The sequence below is a fragment of the Dryobates pubescens genome, chromosome 17 (assembly GCF_014839835.1).
Source record: "Dryobates pubescens isolate bDryPub1 chromosome 17, bDryPub1.pri, whole genome shotgun sequence".
NCBI lineage: Eukaryota > Metazoa > Chordata > Aves > Piciformes > Picidae > Dryobates > Dryobates pubescens.
This window is the reverse complement of record NC_071628.1, coordinates 16,027,383-16,046,900: the sequence shown is the minus strand read 5'-3', so window position 1 is coordinate 16,046,900 and position 19,518 is coordinate 16,027,383. Positions and strand designations below refer to the sequence as shown.

The 19,518-nt window shown below is 39.5% G+C and overlaps 1 protein-coding gene across 1 annotated transcript in view; it reads left to right on the top strand.

Moving 5' to 3' along the window:
- The window catches only part of ALDH1A2 (aldehyde dehydrogenase 1 family member A2), a 53,977-nt gene extending 46,202 nt beyond the window's left edge, over positions 1–7,775 (top strand). The window contains exons 10-13 of the mRNA XM_009911235.2: positions 669–833; positions 1,213–1,370; positions 2,154–2,228; positions 5,513–7,775. Coding sequence (XP_009909537.1) covers positions 669–833; positions 1,213–1,370; positions 2,154–2,228; positions 5,513–5,585 — 471 coding nt within the window. The 3' untranslated portion in view covers positions 5,586–7,775. The remainder of the gene's footprint in view (positions 1–668; positions 834–1,212; positions 1,371–2,153; positions 2,229–5,512) is intronic.
- Positions 7,776–19,518: the final 11,743 nt, after the last annotated feature.

The window sequence follows — 19,518 nt, the reverse complement described above, 5'->3', positions numbered from 1 at the left end:
GCAAACATTTAAACTCTACTATGACAGAGGTCAGTTATGGCATACTCATTCACGGTTCATGGTAGCTGACATGAAAAACATTTTAAAGATTAAAATTCTAATGGAGTGCAGCTTGGAAGTGTTTCAAGTTAACTAAAAACTCTCATCTTAAATATCACCAAGTTAGTCTCCCAGCTTTAACAACAAGATTCTGGTCTTCAGCCCTGAAGATACAGCTGTAAACTGTGAGAAGCTCTCAGTCTCTGTGGGCACTTAATTTTAAGGATTGTCTACAATTGCAATTGTGCTTGCAGACCACTAGAGAGACAGGAATTCTAAGCAAAAGATGGGCAGAATTGGAAACTGTTTCTGCCATTAATAAACATCTGGGTTTATACCATGTTCAGGAAGTTAACATGGGACAAAAAATAATCTGCTTTGTTTGTGCGTATGGATTTCTTAGCAAGAATGTGGGTTGAGCCATATACATCAGGAAGCATGCCCGTAAGGCAACTGACTCCTAGGTTACAGTCAGCAGCTATTTATAGATCTTTGGGATCTCCAGCTCAAAGAGTAGTGAATATAAACATAAGTCTACTTGCTGGGACATAACTTGCCTAAAAGAGCAAATTTTGACGTGATTGTCAAACGCACAGGATGCAAGTCAAATGATTTCTTTTTTCTTTTAGATTGATAAAAAACAATACAACAAGATCTTGGAACTGATTCAAAGTGGCATTACTGAAGGAGCAAAACTTGAATGTGGGGGTAAAGGGCTGGGAAGAAAGGGCTTCTTCATTGAACCTACGGTGTTTTCCAACGTAACAGATGACATGCGGATTGCCAAGGAGGAGGTATGCACACACATGGGCAACATCATTTTATAATGTCCTAAGTAGGACCTTTTTTCCCTTTGGTTTACAGTGAAAATTACCACTAGATTTAAAAAAAAAAAAAGAAAGAATGGAAAAGAAAAAAGCAACTTATGACATCTGTTGGGTGAAGAAGCTAATATTTTTCCATTGACTATAAAGTCTCAGACCTCACCATTGAGTCAACTGCTTTGAGAAATTCATAGTTTTACAGACAACTGTTATCACTATTAAATGTTGCTGTGGGAATTCATAAAGACTACCACAGGAGAGAAAAGACAGTTTGAAAAGCAGAACAAAACATGAACTACATGGTTCTGAGTGGAGTGGTTTATTAATTAATGATTAATCTTTGTTGTAGATTTTTGGACCTGTTCAAGAAATACTGAGATTTAAAACCATGGATGAAGTTATAGAGAGAGCCAACAATTCTGATTTTGGATTGGTAGCTGCTGTCTTTACAAATGACATAAACAAGGCCCTGACAGTCTCTTCAGCAATGCAGGCTGGGACAGTCTGGTAAGGCAAAAGTTATCACACTTCAGCTCTTGGAGATAGAAAGTTTGACTCACTATCATTAAGACACCTCAGTTTTGTACTCTTGTCTGAGCAGTGTTTATCTAGACCATCCTAGTGGTAAATCACTAGCCAAGATATGGAACAGCTGTAGGGAACTGTTGTGACTGCTCCCTGAAGGAGAATACTATTGGAAATTGGAAAGCACCTGGCTTGCCATTAGCATGGCAGTCACACTGCTGAATGGCATTACTGAAAACAAACAAAACAGATTATAAACAATCCTTTCTGTGGAGCAGAGGAATCCTGTGAGGTTTATGCTGAAGTCACAATGAATCGTGTACTTTCTACAACAGTTCCTTAACTGAGTGGACACCTCTCTAGTCCTTAGAAATAGGTAATGCCACTTACAGAGTTTAATAGTTTGCAATTTGGTATGTCAAGCCTGGGTAAACTAAAGATTCTTGAGAAATCAGGGAGAAAAAGGACAAATTCTAATCTAATAGCTCTGACACAGAGGGTTGTCAGCAGATTAAGAGTTCAATACTGAAGCTGGTCCAAGTGTTTGGTGCCCTCCTCCAGTCCTCACATGCAAAATCACATTCTCCTTGTAAGAAGCAGATTGTTGGGTTTGTGTCATAACTCCCTCATTTCTTTTTAACATGACGTGTTTGTTATTACTAAGAGGTATAGTGTCTTTAGCTTCACAAGTTTCAGCTTCTCCCTGAGTTGTCCAAATGTCTGTTTGACATCACAGTTGGGACTTAATGCCTCTTCCTGTTACAGGATCAATTGCTACAATGCCTTAAATGCCCAAAGTCCTTTTGGAGGATTCAAAATGTCTGGCAATGGGAGAGAGATGTAAGTATTACACTGCTGTGTTCTAAACTTTTTTCAGCTCTACAACATAAGAAACAGTGAACCATTCCATACAAATTAAGATCAGGAAATATTCCCATCTAAGGATCAGGGCATAATGTAATATGACTGATAGGCATCACCCTTTCTAAATGCAATTGATTTACATGGTAAGATTCTCCTTTTTTGTACTGCTGTGTGCTTGTTGACTGTTTTGGTGTACCTGTTTGAGAGCTGTTCTGCTATATATTTTGCCTCTTTTGTTATTTTTTCCTTATTTTCCTTTTTCCTAGTTTTATTAATATTAGGTGCATCTGAATTTTATTGAAATCTTATCTATCTCTGCCAGGTTTATAAACTATTTTAAATAAAATCAGGCTTAGAGAAGGACAGACAAGTGTGTTTACATTCCTTTCAAAAATTCACCTTCCATTACAAAGCTTTCTGTATTCTCTTATTCCACTTAGAACAAAGTGCCAAATATTTTGAAATGGAGCTCCATGCTCAAATACTGTCCCATGTACCTAATTTAAAATCTTAGCAGTTTTTAATTCTCCTTACAATCACAAGGAAGTTTAGCAATTGCATCAGCCCCAGACTGGTTACTCATACAAAGGATTCTATTAATTTCTGTGCAGGAGGCATGTATACCAGATATGCCTCACCTAAGCTTTCAAAATAGCCCATGGCTAATGGCAAACTCAGCAGTAAAACTGAAGGAAAGTCAAACTCTTTAAAAGTTTAAATATGTTGAAGTATACAACTTGATCTATAAAATACGCTCTATGTAGTCTGAAATATTTTTCCTCATTAGGGAGTACTTTGAATAACACATTCATACTATTCTTCACATTCATGAGTTATGAGGTGATCTCACACTGGCCATAAATATGTCAGCTCATCTAACTCTTATCATTGTGAAAATATTCTAAAACTACTAAGCTCGATAGAGCACATGAGTAACTTGACACCCAAGAATGACCCCATTGACTTCAGGGAGGTTGACTGCAACCAAAATATTCACATATTGGTATTGTAGAGCTTTTTGAAAGTGGGGAGAAAGCAGGCACCACCCCAATTTCTATAGAAAAACCTAGGGTAGTTGTATGCTTTGATTCCCCTCTACAGCTTTTAAAATATTCATCATAAACAATAAATGTTTGGAGTGGCAGTAATCTCTCAAAGATGCCTGAAAACCTACTTAGGACTAATTATTTTACTCCTTTCAGAACCTCTTTGATCAGATATCACCTTCTAATTCCTCTTCTTCCCTGCATTAATATCTGCGTACTTTTAATTAGAATGGTACAGTTTCTTAGATCCCTGTTTTAAGGGATCCATTTTACACATAAGTAATGTTGTCAGGCAGTTAAAGAACAAAGGAAAAAAGAGACAAGAAAGTGTCTATATATGTGTGTCATTGCTAAGCCAGATCATAACTGTGACACTGTGCTGTCTGTGCTAGCACTGTACTATCTGGGACTTGTTTTGTTCCTGCCTTTAAATTCACAGATTTTTATCACACATGGGGAAAAATGGACACAGAAAGCTGAGATCTGCTATACTTATTTTACACTCCCACAAAATGTAGCAGGGTATATGTGCATGCCAGTAGAGAACTAGAACTCATACATACAAAACAACTTTATTTACATTGAGGTTACTTAAAATATTCTTGTGTTGATTAGAGAGTCAAAAAGAGGTGGGTTTTTCCACATTCACACTTTTAAAAAACTTATCACTACTTGAGTGGGTAAAATGTAACTCCTGTAACTGAAAAGCAGGTGACTCATCCCAGATAGCCACATGTGGCCATTCTAGTGTCTCTCCAAAAATCTTCAAAGGAAGGAGGTACTGTTCTATTTCAGAACCATCCTCTAATGTCATAGGAATTACTGTTGTCTGGGTAGCTCTGAGACAGAGCAGTGCCAGCAGGAGAATGGCTTGGAGTTATAATTCTTTTTCTTGTTTTTTTCCCATCTTGGACTGAAGGAGGAAAGACAGTATGTAATATTTCTTTCTAAAGATCAATTTGTTCCCCTTCCTCATACCTACACAACCAGGGGGAAGAGCATCACACAAACCTGACCTGTGGGCTCCTTCGTTTTCACAAGCTCTTGTTCTCACCCTGATATCCAGCTGTAATCCAAGACGACCCAAAATGCTCACAGAACAGGAAGTTATTGCTCCCTAATTCCCTCTATTAGGCTGTGGGGACAAGTGAGTCCTCTAATTGAGCACACACACACTGACTCTTCTGCTCTCAATGTCTGGAATAAAAAAACTGCCCTTGTTGAGTAAGAAGATGAGTTAACTTTTGAAAAACGCTTGCATTAGAATTCATCAGAGCTGTCCACTTTCAAACTTTTGGCCAGAAAACAAATGTGTAAGAAACAAAAGCTTTGAGCTGGAGAAACAGACAATAAATACATCGAATTTTGTTTGCCAGACCAAGACAAGAAACTAAAGGGCAGTTGGAACATACCTAAAGGCACTGGCTACTCTAGGCTAGGTTGACTTGCAAAAATGTGTCCAACAGGTGTCTGGAGCCACGCTGCGGCCCTATGGAAACAAGCAGGAACTTTCACACAAACAGGCTTACTAGCATTAGTTATTGGGCTCCAAGTGGCCCCCGGTGACAGCTTCCACTGAGCCAATGGAATGGTTCTTTGGACCATCTGAGTCTTGGTCATTCTTTGGAAACAAATCTACTACTGAAAGCTGTGGGTGGGTGCTCCATATCAATGGGAACCTTTCACATGTCAAAAAAATCTTTACTAATACATTTCCCCACATGTACTTAGACTCTGGTAAATCTTAAAATGCCTATCATCAGTCTGAGTCAAACATCAACCATTCTATCACATATAAGGCTCACCAAGCCAACACACACACCAGAACATTTTCAAAACTGCAGGTGGAATGTAATGGTGGTAAATACTGATACATCTGCCCAAATGAATTAACTTTCCAAGGAAGGTTACAGGAGCTCCTCCCCCCATTTTGTTATACAACACCAAGGGCATACAGAGGGGGTTGATTGCTTTGAGCAGCAGTCCATCCACTGCATTCTGAAAGCAACAGTCATTAGAAGAAGGTTCTGAGGAATTCCCCAGAAATATTCTGTATGCCGTTGGCATTAAATTCTGCACAGGGCCATTGAAAGGGAGAATCTTCAAGGAGAATTTTAGGTTATATCTGAACTTTATCAAGGAATCACTTTGCAGACTTCTGCTTAATAACAAATTAAGGTCTGGTTTAAGATGATGCTACTATTTGTTTTTTAGGGGTGAATGCGGATTGAGAGAATATTCTGAAGTTAAAACTGTGACAATAAAGATCCCTCAGAAGAACTCCTAAAATGATGAAGGACCACAGTGTGCAGAAGAGCACATGATACCACCCTCTATTCCTTATGGAGACCAGCACTCAGGAATGAAAAGTGTTACACAATATATATTTAAGAAATTAGGTTGCAACATATATACTGGGCACATAACTGTGTAGGTAATGCAAACCAACTCTGCATGTTTTCATAAAACTCTCTGGAGAATCATTACATCTTTATAAAACTAATGGTACAAGAGATAACATTGCTGTTGGCCATAATTTAATAATGGTTCTAGCTGTAAAACTGTTAAATGCAAATGCATGCACACACACCTTTATCCCTTCTTCAAATAAACAAAGTAATTCTTACTCCTTTCAGACTGCCTTCTCAAACAGACCTGCATTGTACTAACATTCTAGTTTCAATCAGAACTTTTTAAGCCAGATTTTACCCAAAATGCTAGCAGTGAACCACATAAAGAAGTATCATTGATGTTCTTAAAGAAATAAAAGACTCTGAACTTTAACAAGCCAAAAAAATGGTGCACTGGCAACTTTCCTATTAGCATGCTCACACAAAGAGGTCAAGCTAGGGAGGGAATCAAACCACTATATGGACAATGAAATGCAAATACTTAGTAGAGAGATTTGGCTTCCAGGACCCACAGCAATTTGGTTTTCAGAGTTTATTTTCATAATTACCTTATGTCTTGCTGTAAGGAAAAATCGTCCCTCTCTTACTTGAACTTGAAAGGTTTTACCTGCCTGCCAAAAGAGCATGGCCAGATAGGGTGGGAGGGTGTTAAGAAGAACAGGAACAGATCCTGAGGCTTCACGGGCTATTTCAGCTTTCACTGCTTGTCTAGTTTTGTTGTCGTTACTGTTGTTGCTCTCACTTTTTAAAAAGCAAGTACATGCACACACAGACTCCATTTATTTGTCTACTATTAAACTGTCAGTGATTACACCGGGAATTACTAAGTAGGAAGAACTCAGCAAAAGGCCACCTGACAAGAAGTAGGCTTGACTATTTTCTTGCTGAATGATGGCTTGCTGTCCTCACTGTGCTTGTGAGCCTCAGGTGAGCTTACTGGGTAGTACTGACTTTTCAGTTATGTCTTTTTTATTTTTTTTCTTTTGGCCCAGGGCGAAAATATGAGCAAGTTCTTTTAGAAGTGAGGTGTTTAAAACCTGCCACATTATTACCTGCTGCCTACAGAGTCTCTTCCGACTTGTGACTAACAAACTGAACACTATCTCTTTCTTCTTTCCAGCTGCAAGGCTCATTGATTCCCCAGTCTTCTTTTAAAGAGGTTTCATTTTATTTTTTAACTTAGAATTATGGAAATTTAAAGTACAGTGAATAATCTACAATGTGTAGGTACACTATTTGGGGTTGAAGAACATAATTATGGCCTCAGGTGTAACAGTTTTTCTAGCTGCAGAGTCTATACAACGAGCTGCTGAAAACTCCAGGCCTGATCAGCAAATCATTTCTGCACGTTCTTAACTTCCTTTACTCTCCAAGGAATTCTTCTTAGATGTGAAGTTGTGTGTGTCCTTAAACATACTGCTGGATCAGAACAAGAGTATCCAGCACTTTCTAGTGTGGTGGTCCTCAATATTTTGTATTTTGACATTCTAACTCCTGTCCGACTGTGTATGTGTTTTTAGAGCAATAGGTATACATGATGTTACTCAGAAATGACAGTACCTTCACAAACATGGAAAGGAATCAAAATATTCCTGAGTTGTTAAATGCAAATGCCATGTATTTCTTCTGTAGTTTGCCAGAGTGAAGAAAGAACCAAATACAGAAAATAAGAGATTAGTTATGTTTTAAACAACAATATAAAATGTGAAAAAGGAGAATTTACTTATTTTCTCCTATTTACTTAAAAGAGAAACTTCCTGTGCTAACAGCATTTACACCGTGTATTCTTTTGTATTCCCTTTGTGTATTTTGTATGTCTGTGCTGTACTCCCAGTACATTCAGGAAAGTAATGTAGAGTTGCCATTTTATTCAACCCCGTCACTCACTGCAGCTCCATTTGATGTACATGGATTTGTGAAATCCTTTTTTAAATGCACCATCTGCATGGATCCAACACACCATTCTTCCAGTCCCTGCAGCTTTTTGTTACAGTTTTTAATCATGTATATAGTTATATGTTATTAAAAAAGTAAAAGGATATTTTCTATGAAGTTTTTTCCATTAAAAAGGTTTAGAGAAAGACTTTAGACTGTGAGACTCCTTTATTGTTGACAGAGCTATAAAAATATTTAAAACAATATTTTCTTAGCAAAAGATCTGCTCTCACAGTAGCTTTATTTTCATTTGCAAAAGTGAATGAAGTAAAAGGCCAATTACATTTTCTGGAATATTATTGCAGCTGTATGAAAAACACTTGTGAACTGCAGATCTAGGTCATAGCCAAAGTTCATCCTCACCCTCATGGTCATTAAAGTTTAGCTATGGGGGAAAGTCTGAAATCATCAGAACCAGTGGGGTACCCTTGCAAACTGCTGCATCACAGCTTGAGTTTCGGATAATGTTTAAAAAAAACCCATGATGCCTTTTCTTTCTGTAGTAGATGAGTCACAGAGATGATGACATTAACACTCCAGTCTTTTAGAGAGTGATATTCTACTCGTCTTTAATTTCAAAATGCTAAAACAGGAGAATGACAGACTGAATATTATTTGACAGCCTGTAAAAATTCACATGGTCAGGTACTCTATATAACTCTCCCCCAAGCAATCCTTTTATTTCAGGGTTACTTCCACTTCCAGAAACAGCATGCCTCTTTGAAATGGTGCCTAGGCACCAGGAGTTAACAGGGCCAAGAAACTTCATTGTGCAGCAAGCAATGGTTATACCTCAGTGTCCCAGAATACTACTGTTGGTTTAATCAGCACTCTACAGGTAATCACGATAAAGTAATTTGACTAAAATAGATGGGATAAAAGAGAATAAAACTTAGTAACAGGAGTGAAATTGCATTCTCAAAAAGGAGTATTGTTCCTGAAAGTCTGGGATACCAGGAATATATTTAGCAGTTTAATTTCTATTTAACTAGTGGCAGGGACAACACTCTTGTCATTGGACTGTGAGTGGACAATTAGCACTTAACCATATGCCCTGTCTCTCTCTGACCTGTCTGCAACCTATCTCACCACTCCAAGCAGTCACGTAGGCACTAGCAATGGAGTCCTTTCCTGAAAGCAAAATGAAGGAAGGTAGGTTGTTTCGGAACCCGTGAAAACAAGGACAGCAAATTTAAGTCCATAGTAAATAAGCAGTCTGTGGAACACCAGTCATTAAAAGTAAATTGATGGATAAATGAATTTCTCCTGAGGAAAAAAAAAGATGGGAAGAAAGGCTAAAGGTATTTCAGTTCTGTGCCCTTCAGGCAAAGCGATAGATACTGATACCACCTGAGCAGCATGCAAACACCACTGTTTCCCTTCCTTCCCACAGAGGCATTGTGTTACACTTTCCTCTCATTTCTCAGTTCTGTCTTGGGAAAAACAGAACCCATAATAACTGAATTCAGGGCACCAGTTTAGCTAGAGAGGAAGTCAAAAACAAGCAATACATTGTACTGTTTACTCATGTCTGCATGGTTGCATCTACAGCTCTGGAGAGGCCATATACAACCACCTTACGTTTGCATCCATACATTGCTCTTTCACTGCATGCTAAGTCCATCAACACAGGAAGTTATTTTTCTCATAACAACTTCATACCACAATGACTGATATTCACAGTGCTCTATCAGGAAGCGCCTCTGTGCCATCAGCATTCCCAACCCATTCAAAACAGACCTTTCTCAGCACATTACACTACAGCTGCATAAAACACATTTTTCTTCCTCATCCTCATTTAAACACATAGTTCAGTAATTCTTCTGTGTCCACTGACAGCACACAGGTATCAGGGAACTATGTGTGGCCCTGCCAGGAACCTCTAAATCAAAGCGGGGGACTTCATGCTAAAGTTGGGCTGCTTAACAGGCTAGATTCGACTACTGTGAGAGTAGTGGTATAATTTCATGTGACTAAAGTGTGGCTTGAATATGCTACTACTAGGGCTTGGCATCCCACTTTCCTCTTCCACACAGCACAATCTGGAGTGCTGGGATGCTGGTTTCAATAAGCACTTGCCTAATTTTTCTCAGAGGACCAGAACTGACACACTGGAATTCAAGGTTAACGCAAGCAACAGATTATTACAGCTGGCTGTAGTGCAGGTTCAGTCATGTTAGTGGTGAAGAGCTGCTACACTGGGGTGGTGCTTAGCGCCGAGTGCTCCAATATCTAAGATGGAGGCCTCAACATTGCACACACATACATATGACTATCTGTCCCAAAGATAGTGAGTAGCAGCACAAGGGTGACTTCCCTCTTGGTACAACTGGGATAGGTCACTACAGCTGTTGCATAATGTGCCCAATCCACTGAGTTTCCTGTTAGAGGAGGGAGAAAAAGCCCATCTACTGGATAGTAAGAATTGTTAATTCTAAAACAGTTCAGCCAGCTGAACCCTCGCTAAAACTGAACTCCTCCCCCTAGCACAGGTAGTGCAGAGCCCCATTGCATTATAAAGAACACAGCTATTTTTTTCTGATATCAACAGATTTAAATTCACACAAGCCACACAAGCACCCATGATCCACTGCTTCTCTGTGGTGAGCACTACTACTTTTCATTAGTTCAAGGGATGAGTTGCATCAAAGAGCAGAGGCCATCCTGTACTGTACATGGCACATACATTTTTGGCTGTGTCTCCAGTGCCAGGAAGCACTCTAGGGAACGTTGTTTCACTTGATTTTAGATGACATTTATGAAAAAAGTATGGAGGGCCCTTGTCATCAGCTGTAATGTCCCAAAGTCTCCAATGCCCAGGATGGCTGGAACATCTGGCAGGACAAATTGCCTTAAGGATCAATCAGTTCTGCATTACTGATATGTTTCCCAGTGCATTACTGTAACCATTCCTTGTATTGTCATTTAATCCTAGTACCTAACATCAAATCCTACAATTCCAGGCTAGTTTCTAAGTGTTTTTATTTGCCTGGAATTTCTCTCTGAGACCTGCTAAACAAACCTGGATTGTGCAACCACAACATCAACAGATTGTAAGAAAAGCTCCAGCTGCAGAAGTGGCCAAGGAGGCTGTGCACACACAGCAGGCTGAAGGAACCCAAAAGGGTGCTTGTGAAATGTTTGTGCTGCTGGCAGGCAGCACATTGCCAGGACAGATCACACATCATGCATTTGCACATCAAATGAAGCTGCACTGGTCTGAGAGCATGGGAAAGGCCTGTCTTGAACGGCATGTGTCCTACTTCCTAAACATGTATATTTTACACTTTACACTTGGTTTTTGGCCAGATTGAAAGTACCGCAAGTTCCCCAAAGCTTGCCTTTGAAGTAGAACCGTTCGGATAATGTTTCCTTTGGCAATTTGTCTCTGTAATGAAGCAGGAACTTAGCTGCACTGGCCTCTCAACAATCCACCACTAGAAGTATTCAAACATTTGTGTATATGAACTCATACACAATTTGATCCTTTTTCATGACTTTGCTTAGCCCCAATCCCTCTCCCTTTGGTTCCTCATTATGAGGTTGGTGTAACTTGTGCTAATATTAACTCGCATATTTTTGGGGGGTTTTCCTGCTCTGTATGCCTGTCCGAGTTCCCAATTCCTACAGCAGCTTAATTAGCAAGAAATTTGGGTGCAGCTCACTCCTGCTGCTGATCAAAAAGAAAATGTGTTTGCATTGCTTTCCTTGGCAAAAAGGCTCCAGCTCATGGTGCACTGGTCTTCTCAGATTTTCCTGGGACCACAAGATGGGACACAGAGCAGGCTCTCTTGTGAAGTTTCTGCTGTTTCCTGCTTCCTATTTGTTCAAAACCTCCCTCAGTCTTTGGCACCTGACATCCAATCTCAAAGCAGTCAGTTCCTACAAAAAAGGCCTCCTTTTAGTTTTTAATTTTGAACTTCACAAACATTCAGGTTTCTGGGAAAGATGCTGAATGGAAAGGTATGCCTTGTTCCCACCAAGAAACTGCAGATTAGCATGACAGCTAAAGCATTCCACTTGCATCTGATGGTCCTGCCGCTAGTCAGAACTTCCCATTTATTCATTTACCATGAGAATGTGACTCTCACTCACTCAGAGCTGGCTACTGGGATGCCCCATCCCCAGGCTGTACAGCTATGGGGACTAAGCAGACAAATCAAGCATTACAAAAAGTCCGGAAAAGTCTCCGGATGTTCTTTAGCCTTATTCTACTTGGCTGTGAAATTAAGGAGAAAATTACATTACCTCCAAAGAAATGGGCATTCTTAGAGCTACCACTCTGTGGTTTCTGAGTGGCCTGTAGCTTCTGAGAAGTACAAGGAAAACTTCTACACTGTGATATTCTACTGCACCAGGATTGCCTTATCACAGAGGCTGCCACATCCAGTATAGGGGAGGAGGCAAGTCTAGTGAGGCTGTTGAGACCACTGTGCCCTTTCTGTCCTCATATGAAACTAAACTGAAGCAATGGACTCTTCTGAGAATCTGTGGAGAAACAAGTTTCTCCACACTGCATACTAGACAAGTTGAGCCACAGGATGCCATTACTAGAGATCTTCTGGGGACTGACTGACCTCTGATCAGATCAATATACACAGAACCACTTACTCCCATAACTGAAAGTGCAGCAAAACCCAGAGTAATTACTGTCCTGTCTTTGCTGCAGCCTGACTTCTCCATCAGTCTTCCTCTTGCAGTATTTGCCTCCCAAGGACAAGTGTACTTGCTGGTACAACAGACTTTTACAAGTTTCTTTAGGGAATGCAGAACATTTGACTCCCTCCACAATTCCCATTAGATTTCCCTTTGTGAACCTTTCTGGTGCCACCATTTCAGATTGCTCCAGTGGGAAAATGTCAGTAGATGCCAGCTGCCCAGTGCCTTTCAGGAAGTCAGAGCCAAGGCTCTGGGACAAACGTTTTGAAATAATTTCTTATTCCATTATAAAAGACATTAAAAAATACAACAACAAAATCTCTGCAGATACTGTTTCTCACTTCTTCAAATCACCTTGCAGTTCTTTCCTATGAGAATGTCAAACCTGTTTTCTTCCCTGTAGTAAGATGTACATATATTGTAGAATGGCTATTGCACAGCCCTGCTAAAATACAGGGCTGCTGGTTGATTTCTATTTTAAAACCACAAATAATATCCCAAGCTCTTTCTCAGGGTTCTGGCAAAGAGGCTCTTTTAAGTAACTGTGTTCTAGGGTAGAACAGCAACAAATGGCTTAATGATTTGTTTTTATAATGTCCTTTCCAGGAAGACTAATTACCAGCTAGACTTCTGGCGTGAAGTTTCAAACATTTGAGGGGTTGTTCTTTTTCAGGCAAAATCCATACTATGGGCTGCAGAAGCTGTCTGAGTGAGGGAATTTTGCTCAGAGCTTCTAAAAGTCTTAGGAATATGGACTGGCCAATAGATTTCATGATGTTTCTAGAATTCTGAAAAAATTAAGTAGGAAAAAAAGTGTATTACTATTTGTCTCTTTGGGGTAGTAACATAGTCACCAAACTGCTGTTCTCAGCCACTCTGAATGCAAACGTGAATTGCATGCATTAGTTGTGAAAGCTGCGCTCGGCAGTAAGAACCATGTGGCACAGAGCAGATCAGTGTGCTGAGCCACCAGCATATTTTGCCTGACAAAGGAAAATAGGCTTCCTCCAATATATCTTTTTTTTGCAAAGTTTCAGGACAATCGATTTTTCTTATTTATTCTCTCTAGTAGACTTCTTTCTCCCTTAATTCCTCCTCCTATTGGAGCGCCTCTACAAAGGTTCTGGCTGTGGCAAAGCACTTGGATGTTTAACTTCACTGTGCATGTAATCTCTGCTAGCACTTTCCAGCTCTGCCATTAAACACTGGGCAGGCCATGCAGTAGCTCCTCATTAGATTATGTTCCTGGGTGATTTTGCCTGCAGAACCAAAGCAGCAACCGTAACTGACCTCCCAGACTGGACTCAGCCACAGCAGCCAATATTCAGCAATACATTATCAGTCTCATCTGCACCAGTTCAACATACCTTTTTACTAATTACAGAGATCAAACTTTACAGCAAATAATTTTGTAATCTATTTTTATCAGGAAATTAAGCAGCTACTGCATGTTCATAAGTTATTGTTCAAACATGTTTTATAACCTTCATAGGTTTGTACCTGTAGTCAAGACTTTTTCTGCTCCGAATGTTTGTTAAAGCTCTGGAAAATGTTCTTACTTTATCTTGAGTTACAAACCACCTCTCATTTCAGTCATAAGCAAATTAGTATTTGAGCAGCTATAGAAGGTGCTGAGCAGAGAGAAAAAATGATTAATCATAATGAAATTTATGGAAGGGAAGGGGTAGTGGGAGAGTCAGGCTGGACATGAGGAGGAAGTTCTTCACCATGAGAGTGGTGAAGCCCTGGAATGGGTTGTCCAGGGAGGTGGTTGAGGCCCTGTCTCTGGAGGTGTTTAAGACCAGGCTGCATGAGACTCTGGCCAGCCTGATCTAGTGTGGGGTGTCCCTGCCCATGGCAGGGGGGTTGGAACTAGATGATCCTTGTGGTCTCTTCCAACCCTGACTGATTCTATACTATGAATAGGTGGCTTAAGTGGGCTTTCAACTCTTCTTTCCCCTGCTGTCCTTAGCACACTTCATACAGCCTCATGCCTCACTCCCAGTCACGCACTTGATTATGTCCCCTACAGAGCTCCTCTTCTACAATTGCCCTTTAAGTGCCATTATTTTAGAAATCTAAATTGAAAGGTTCTTCAGTGTATAAGAAATACATAAATCTTGCAGAGTATTCAGGATTTCCAAAATCCATGTAGAATCTAAAGCCATGAATTTGCTTCAACTGTTTGTTTATAATCAAAGATGTTCAAGAAGTTCAGATCTGGAAAGAAACTTGTACTATCTTCATGAGAAAGCAGATATGAGCACTTTCTATGGAATAGATTTGCAACACAAACAGGCTTTGGACAGTCTACAAACCAAAGTAACAAGAACTGAGAGAGTTATAGTTATAAGGTAAGAGTTCATTTTGAAACTGTTCTAATAAAGTGAAGTTATTTCAGCTGCGATGACCTGCAGGGATAACAATATTTGCTTTCTTTTGCATCATCTTTGTCAATCCCCCTTCATGGCACAAAGGCGGGGGGGGGGAAGAAGAAATTAAAGGCATTAACTGATCACCTCATTATTTGTATGAAGTCAATCAAAACCATGACCATACTGTCCTCTAGAAACATCACAGACTTGGCCTCATAAGTTTTAAAAATGAAAAGCCAGGGGAAAAAAAATATATTATTATCATTTTATGGACAAGGAGCTGATTGAAATTAAAAAATGCAGCAACTCATTCTAAGATTAGAGAGAGAAATCTGCTAAAAAAAGGCTGGGATCAAGCACAGACCTCCTGACTCCCAACACAGCACCCTTTTTGGTACTGTCGTTCATCTGAGCCATGCTTCTTGCACACCAACACTATAGTTATATTACTGTAAAAGAAAAAATACATACAAGCACATAGGCTGAGAATTGATGAGACTCTTACAGAGGGATTGTTTGTCTGCAGATCTGTAGGGATAGACTTCAAATACTTTTCACTTCTGACAAACTCAGCTGGGGAAACCCCTTGAAATTAATGACCTTTTAAGAACTTAGGTAGGGGGATCTGCTTTTTCGTTAGAAATAGCCACACCAGTCATTAATTTCTACGTATTTAGACTTGGTGCAGGATCTCTCAGCTAATAAATAATACCATCAGCTTTTACCATGGTTTAACCACAGACAAACGAGCTTTTCAGCACTTGTATTGGTTTACTGCAATTTTGGTGTGTTGTTTCCTGTTTCTCCACAGTTACATGGCAAGCTCCATACTTACATATATGCCTAGATGTTATTAATTATTATATCTTCATTTTCATACACACACACGTGTTCAGGCTGCATGTTTTTCATTTGGCTGTACACAGTTCAATTCCTTGCATTCTCCTTCTCTCCCCATTCCTATGTTGCTCCCCACAATAAGAGGTGAGCTTGCAGAGGACTTAAGACTGTATCCTTGCTGAGTTCAATTGAATTGACAGCACCTCTGAAAACCTATGATCTATGAGTATTTAGGTACCTGCAAGGCTTTAACTCAAGGAAGCAATCTGCCATCAGTTTGTGGCTGGCTGTGTGCTTAATCAATTTGTAGCTGATTGATTAAAAGCTTTGAAAAGTTGCATCTAGAGACAGACCACTACCTGAGATTTCTAACAGGCTCAGCCAGCACAGGCAGTAGCATTCAGGTTAGAGCTCCAGGTTGAGAAGAACTGTTATCTAAATTCTGTTGACCCTCTTGACCACATCTCTTCAGACAGCAATGGGATATTAGACCCATAGAACAGGTGATAGCACCTACAGCACAGATAGAGTAAATTAGGGTGGCACATGTTCCTAATCTAGGAGTCTTACTTGAAGGACATCCCTGCCTAGATTAATCCAAATTATAGTCAGTGCTTAATTTTTTTTAAACCTGAAACTATTGTTGATTTCAGCATATGCAGTGTGCTGGGTTGCCCTCAGGGAACGCTGATTAGAGCCTCTTAGTAACACTGTTCTTCAATCCTGAGAATTCAAACCATCAAGACACCAATATACAACTGCACTATAACAAAGGCACAATGCCTTGACAATGTCGACACTAAAATAAAAAACCCAACCACAACACCAAACCAAAACCCTACAAAATACATAGCTTTCTTTTACTTAAAGGCATCACCTTAGATATATAGAGAGTGAGCACTTAAACAGAAACTCTAGAAGTTAATTTCTAGTTCTTGATAATCACCAATGCCAATGATTTTGTAAACTGATCAGATAATTAATGACAATTGATTTTTTCCTAAATTCTTGCCATGTACTATTTTGGTTCTTTATTCACCTAAGCACTTACATAGGGTGATTTATACTGGCCTGTATGTTTTTCTTCTCTGCTCTTTTATTACTCTCTTTTGTGTCTAATACTGAACAAACTGCATTACATCACACTAGCTGCCTGGTCTTAGCTCCTTTTTTTACAGTGTAATTACAGTGCAATACCCTCTTAAGAAGGTACCAGGTACTACAGACAATTCAGCTGTCTTCACACCTACAATAATATGCCTGAGCCAGTGCAAACAAGTGATGCAATGCAAGCTGTGTTCTTCCCAAGGGTGGAGAACACACCCCAGCCAGACTCTCAACTTGTTCCTTCCTAAGGAGAATAACTTGCAAGGTCACTTTTGAACCCTTACTTCCCATGGGGTGGCCACAATCCACCCATCACAGCTACAGGAAAAGAAAATTAACCTCTGAACTATCTCTGCTCCTGCACAGAGTATATGACTAGCAAACAGCAATGCATAACACTAATTGCAGCTTCACTTGAAAGGATTGAAAGACTCTCCTAAACAATCTGGAAAAGTACATGACCAGTATTGAATTCTTGTGACTTTATTTGGAAGCTTAAATTAGATGCTAGCACATGAATGTAGAAGTAACGCAAGATTTTCAAATGCACAACCCTCAGTTATTTTCTTAATGTTTCCATATCAGCTATTGGTAATTCCCAGCTAAATTTATCATTTAGAAACTGATTTAACCAGAAGTAAACCAACACCATCTAAATAGATTGTAACTTCTACGCTTTCTGCTTTTTAAAGGACTATGGAAATAAAGGACTGTATTAGTTATTGTAACAAGGGATTTAACAGGATTAGTACTATAAAATTTTTTTCAGTTATTAATCAGGTTTCTTTCTGTGACAATCATTGTTTGACCATGTAATATCTACATTTGTTATTCTGATGCGTATCACTAACATTTTTTTTCATTAAGCAGCCAAAATGTGTACCTCTGAGTTGGCCCCTAATAGGATTTGGACTTTTAGTCAATCAGACAAATAGAAGTCAATCAGTCAATACATAAGTAAGCACAAGCAGAAAAGCAGCTAAAAGAAAGCATACAAATCAGATGCATTAAGAAATAGTTTGAATGTCTGCAAAATGTTGCACAACTCTGAACTTTTCTCAAAACTTCACATCCAAGTACAGCCCTTTCCTGTTCCTTCCCTTGCTTCATTCCCACTCTGAATCTGTTTCATAGTTCAGTGCACCAGCTGTTTCAGTCCAGCTGACCAGTCAGAAATCTATTCTTGTGGTGGCAGCCCAACCTACTCTCCACACCAAAGAAGCAGCCAGACTTCTTAAAGACCAATGTTCTTTTTGATCTTTTCAGACATTACCTGCTCATAACATAGAACGAAGCACTTTAATGCCATCCTTTCATGGTTAAATCAAGATGCTTACCTAACAGCCTAAAGAATCTCAAACTTTATCATCTTTTGCCCTAAGTGTGTATACACAAGTGTAAGAAAAAAACAAAAAATTCAAACCAGAATACATCACTCACGCAGAAATTGACGTACACACACAAAACAGATGCTAGTTGTTCCCTACTACCGGAAGATTCTCAGACTGTATGTGGTCTAGAATGGTCTGCAGGGAGATTTTCATACCACCTACAAAACATCACTCCTGTGAGATTCTCTAGCATCTTTCAAGCAGATAAACAGCTTCTGCAGTATTATAAAGCATCATGCTCAGGCCAGCTTGGTGTAAATTGGACTAAGATTGTGCAGCTATTATACACAATAAAAATAACAAGTTTTCTTGCACAGTGTAATATGACCTACTTAAAATTTAATCTTAATGCCCATGGCATTCCATAGCATCTGTAGGAATTGTGAACCAAAACTCAGACCTTCCAGTGATACCTGTTGATATCAGGTGGTATCTGTTGATCCAGTGACATAATCCACAGCAACATTTGTCATTAATGAAGAAAAACAAATACAAAAACATATTGGAGGAAGAAAAGTTTTGTGGGGTTTTTTTTTTGTTTTGGTTGGGGTTTTTTTTTTGAGCAGGGCAGAACAAATGTTTGACTGAAAAGCTTCAGGTCTAGCTGGGAGAAGGCCAAAACTAATCTAACCTTTGGTCAAATGGTTAGGAGTTAGCTGGTTTCCTTTTTCCTCTTACATCACTCCCAGAGATTTTGACAAAAATAATATGGCCCCGATTACATGACATTACAGGCTCTCATAATACACTGGGGAGGATAGTGTTGAAACCCCTTGGAGACAAATTAGTCCCAGCAAAGCAACAGCTGTAAGATTGCTATAAACAGGGAAAACAACTACAGTGTTTGCATCTTGTACTTATAGGACTTTAATATAACTTATTAAGTGGATTAGATTATTGGATTTTTTTAACAGGTCTGACAACCTTGTATCATCATGAAAATACCAGGGTTTGGCTTGCATGTAGTTGCTATTAAGACATTTAACCACTCAGTACGTTCTTCTAAAATGCTAAAGCAGACCCAGGTACAAGATGATTTATCTTGCTTTCAGAAAACATATGTAGTCAGAGAATACATGATCTACAGGGCTTTTTAAAAATGTGCTGGAACAGATCACCACTTCTGTCACTGTCTTCTTCATGCAGCCCCTGTGACTGATCAGGTGTCAAGCACCTGCTCAGCCTGCCTTCACTGCTGACTCCAAGGCTTACTGTGCCCTCGTATGAGGTTCCAGGAACCACCAAGGAGCCTTCTGGGGGTCTATTGCAGAAAGCTTCCTCCACATTCACAGTTAAAATAAAATTAATTCCCTAGCTGAAGAAAGCACAACCCTCCTGTCCCCTGCTTTTCTGTTACTCCATATACATATCTCTTTTCTAGTAGTCTTACCAGTGCTGACATAGGAGCAAACATATGCTGCTCTCCTCTGCTATAAAACCACTCTAGTTGTATCCCACATACTATTTTGGGCCAGGGGAGAGGGAAACAAATGCAAAAAACC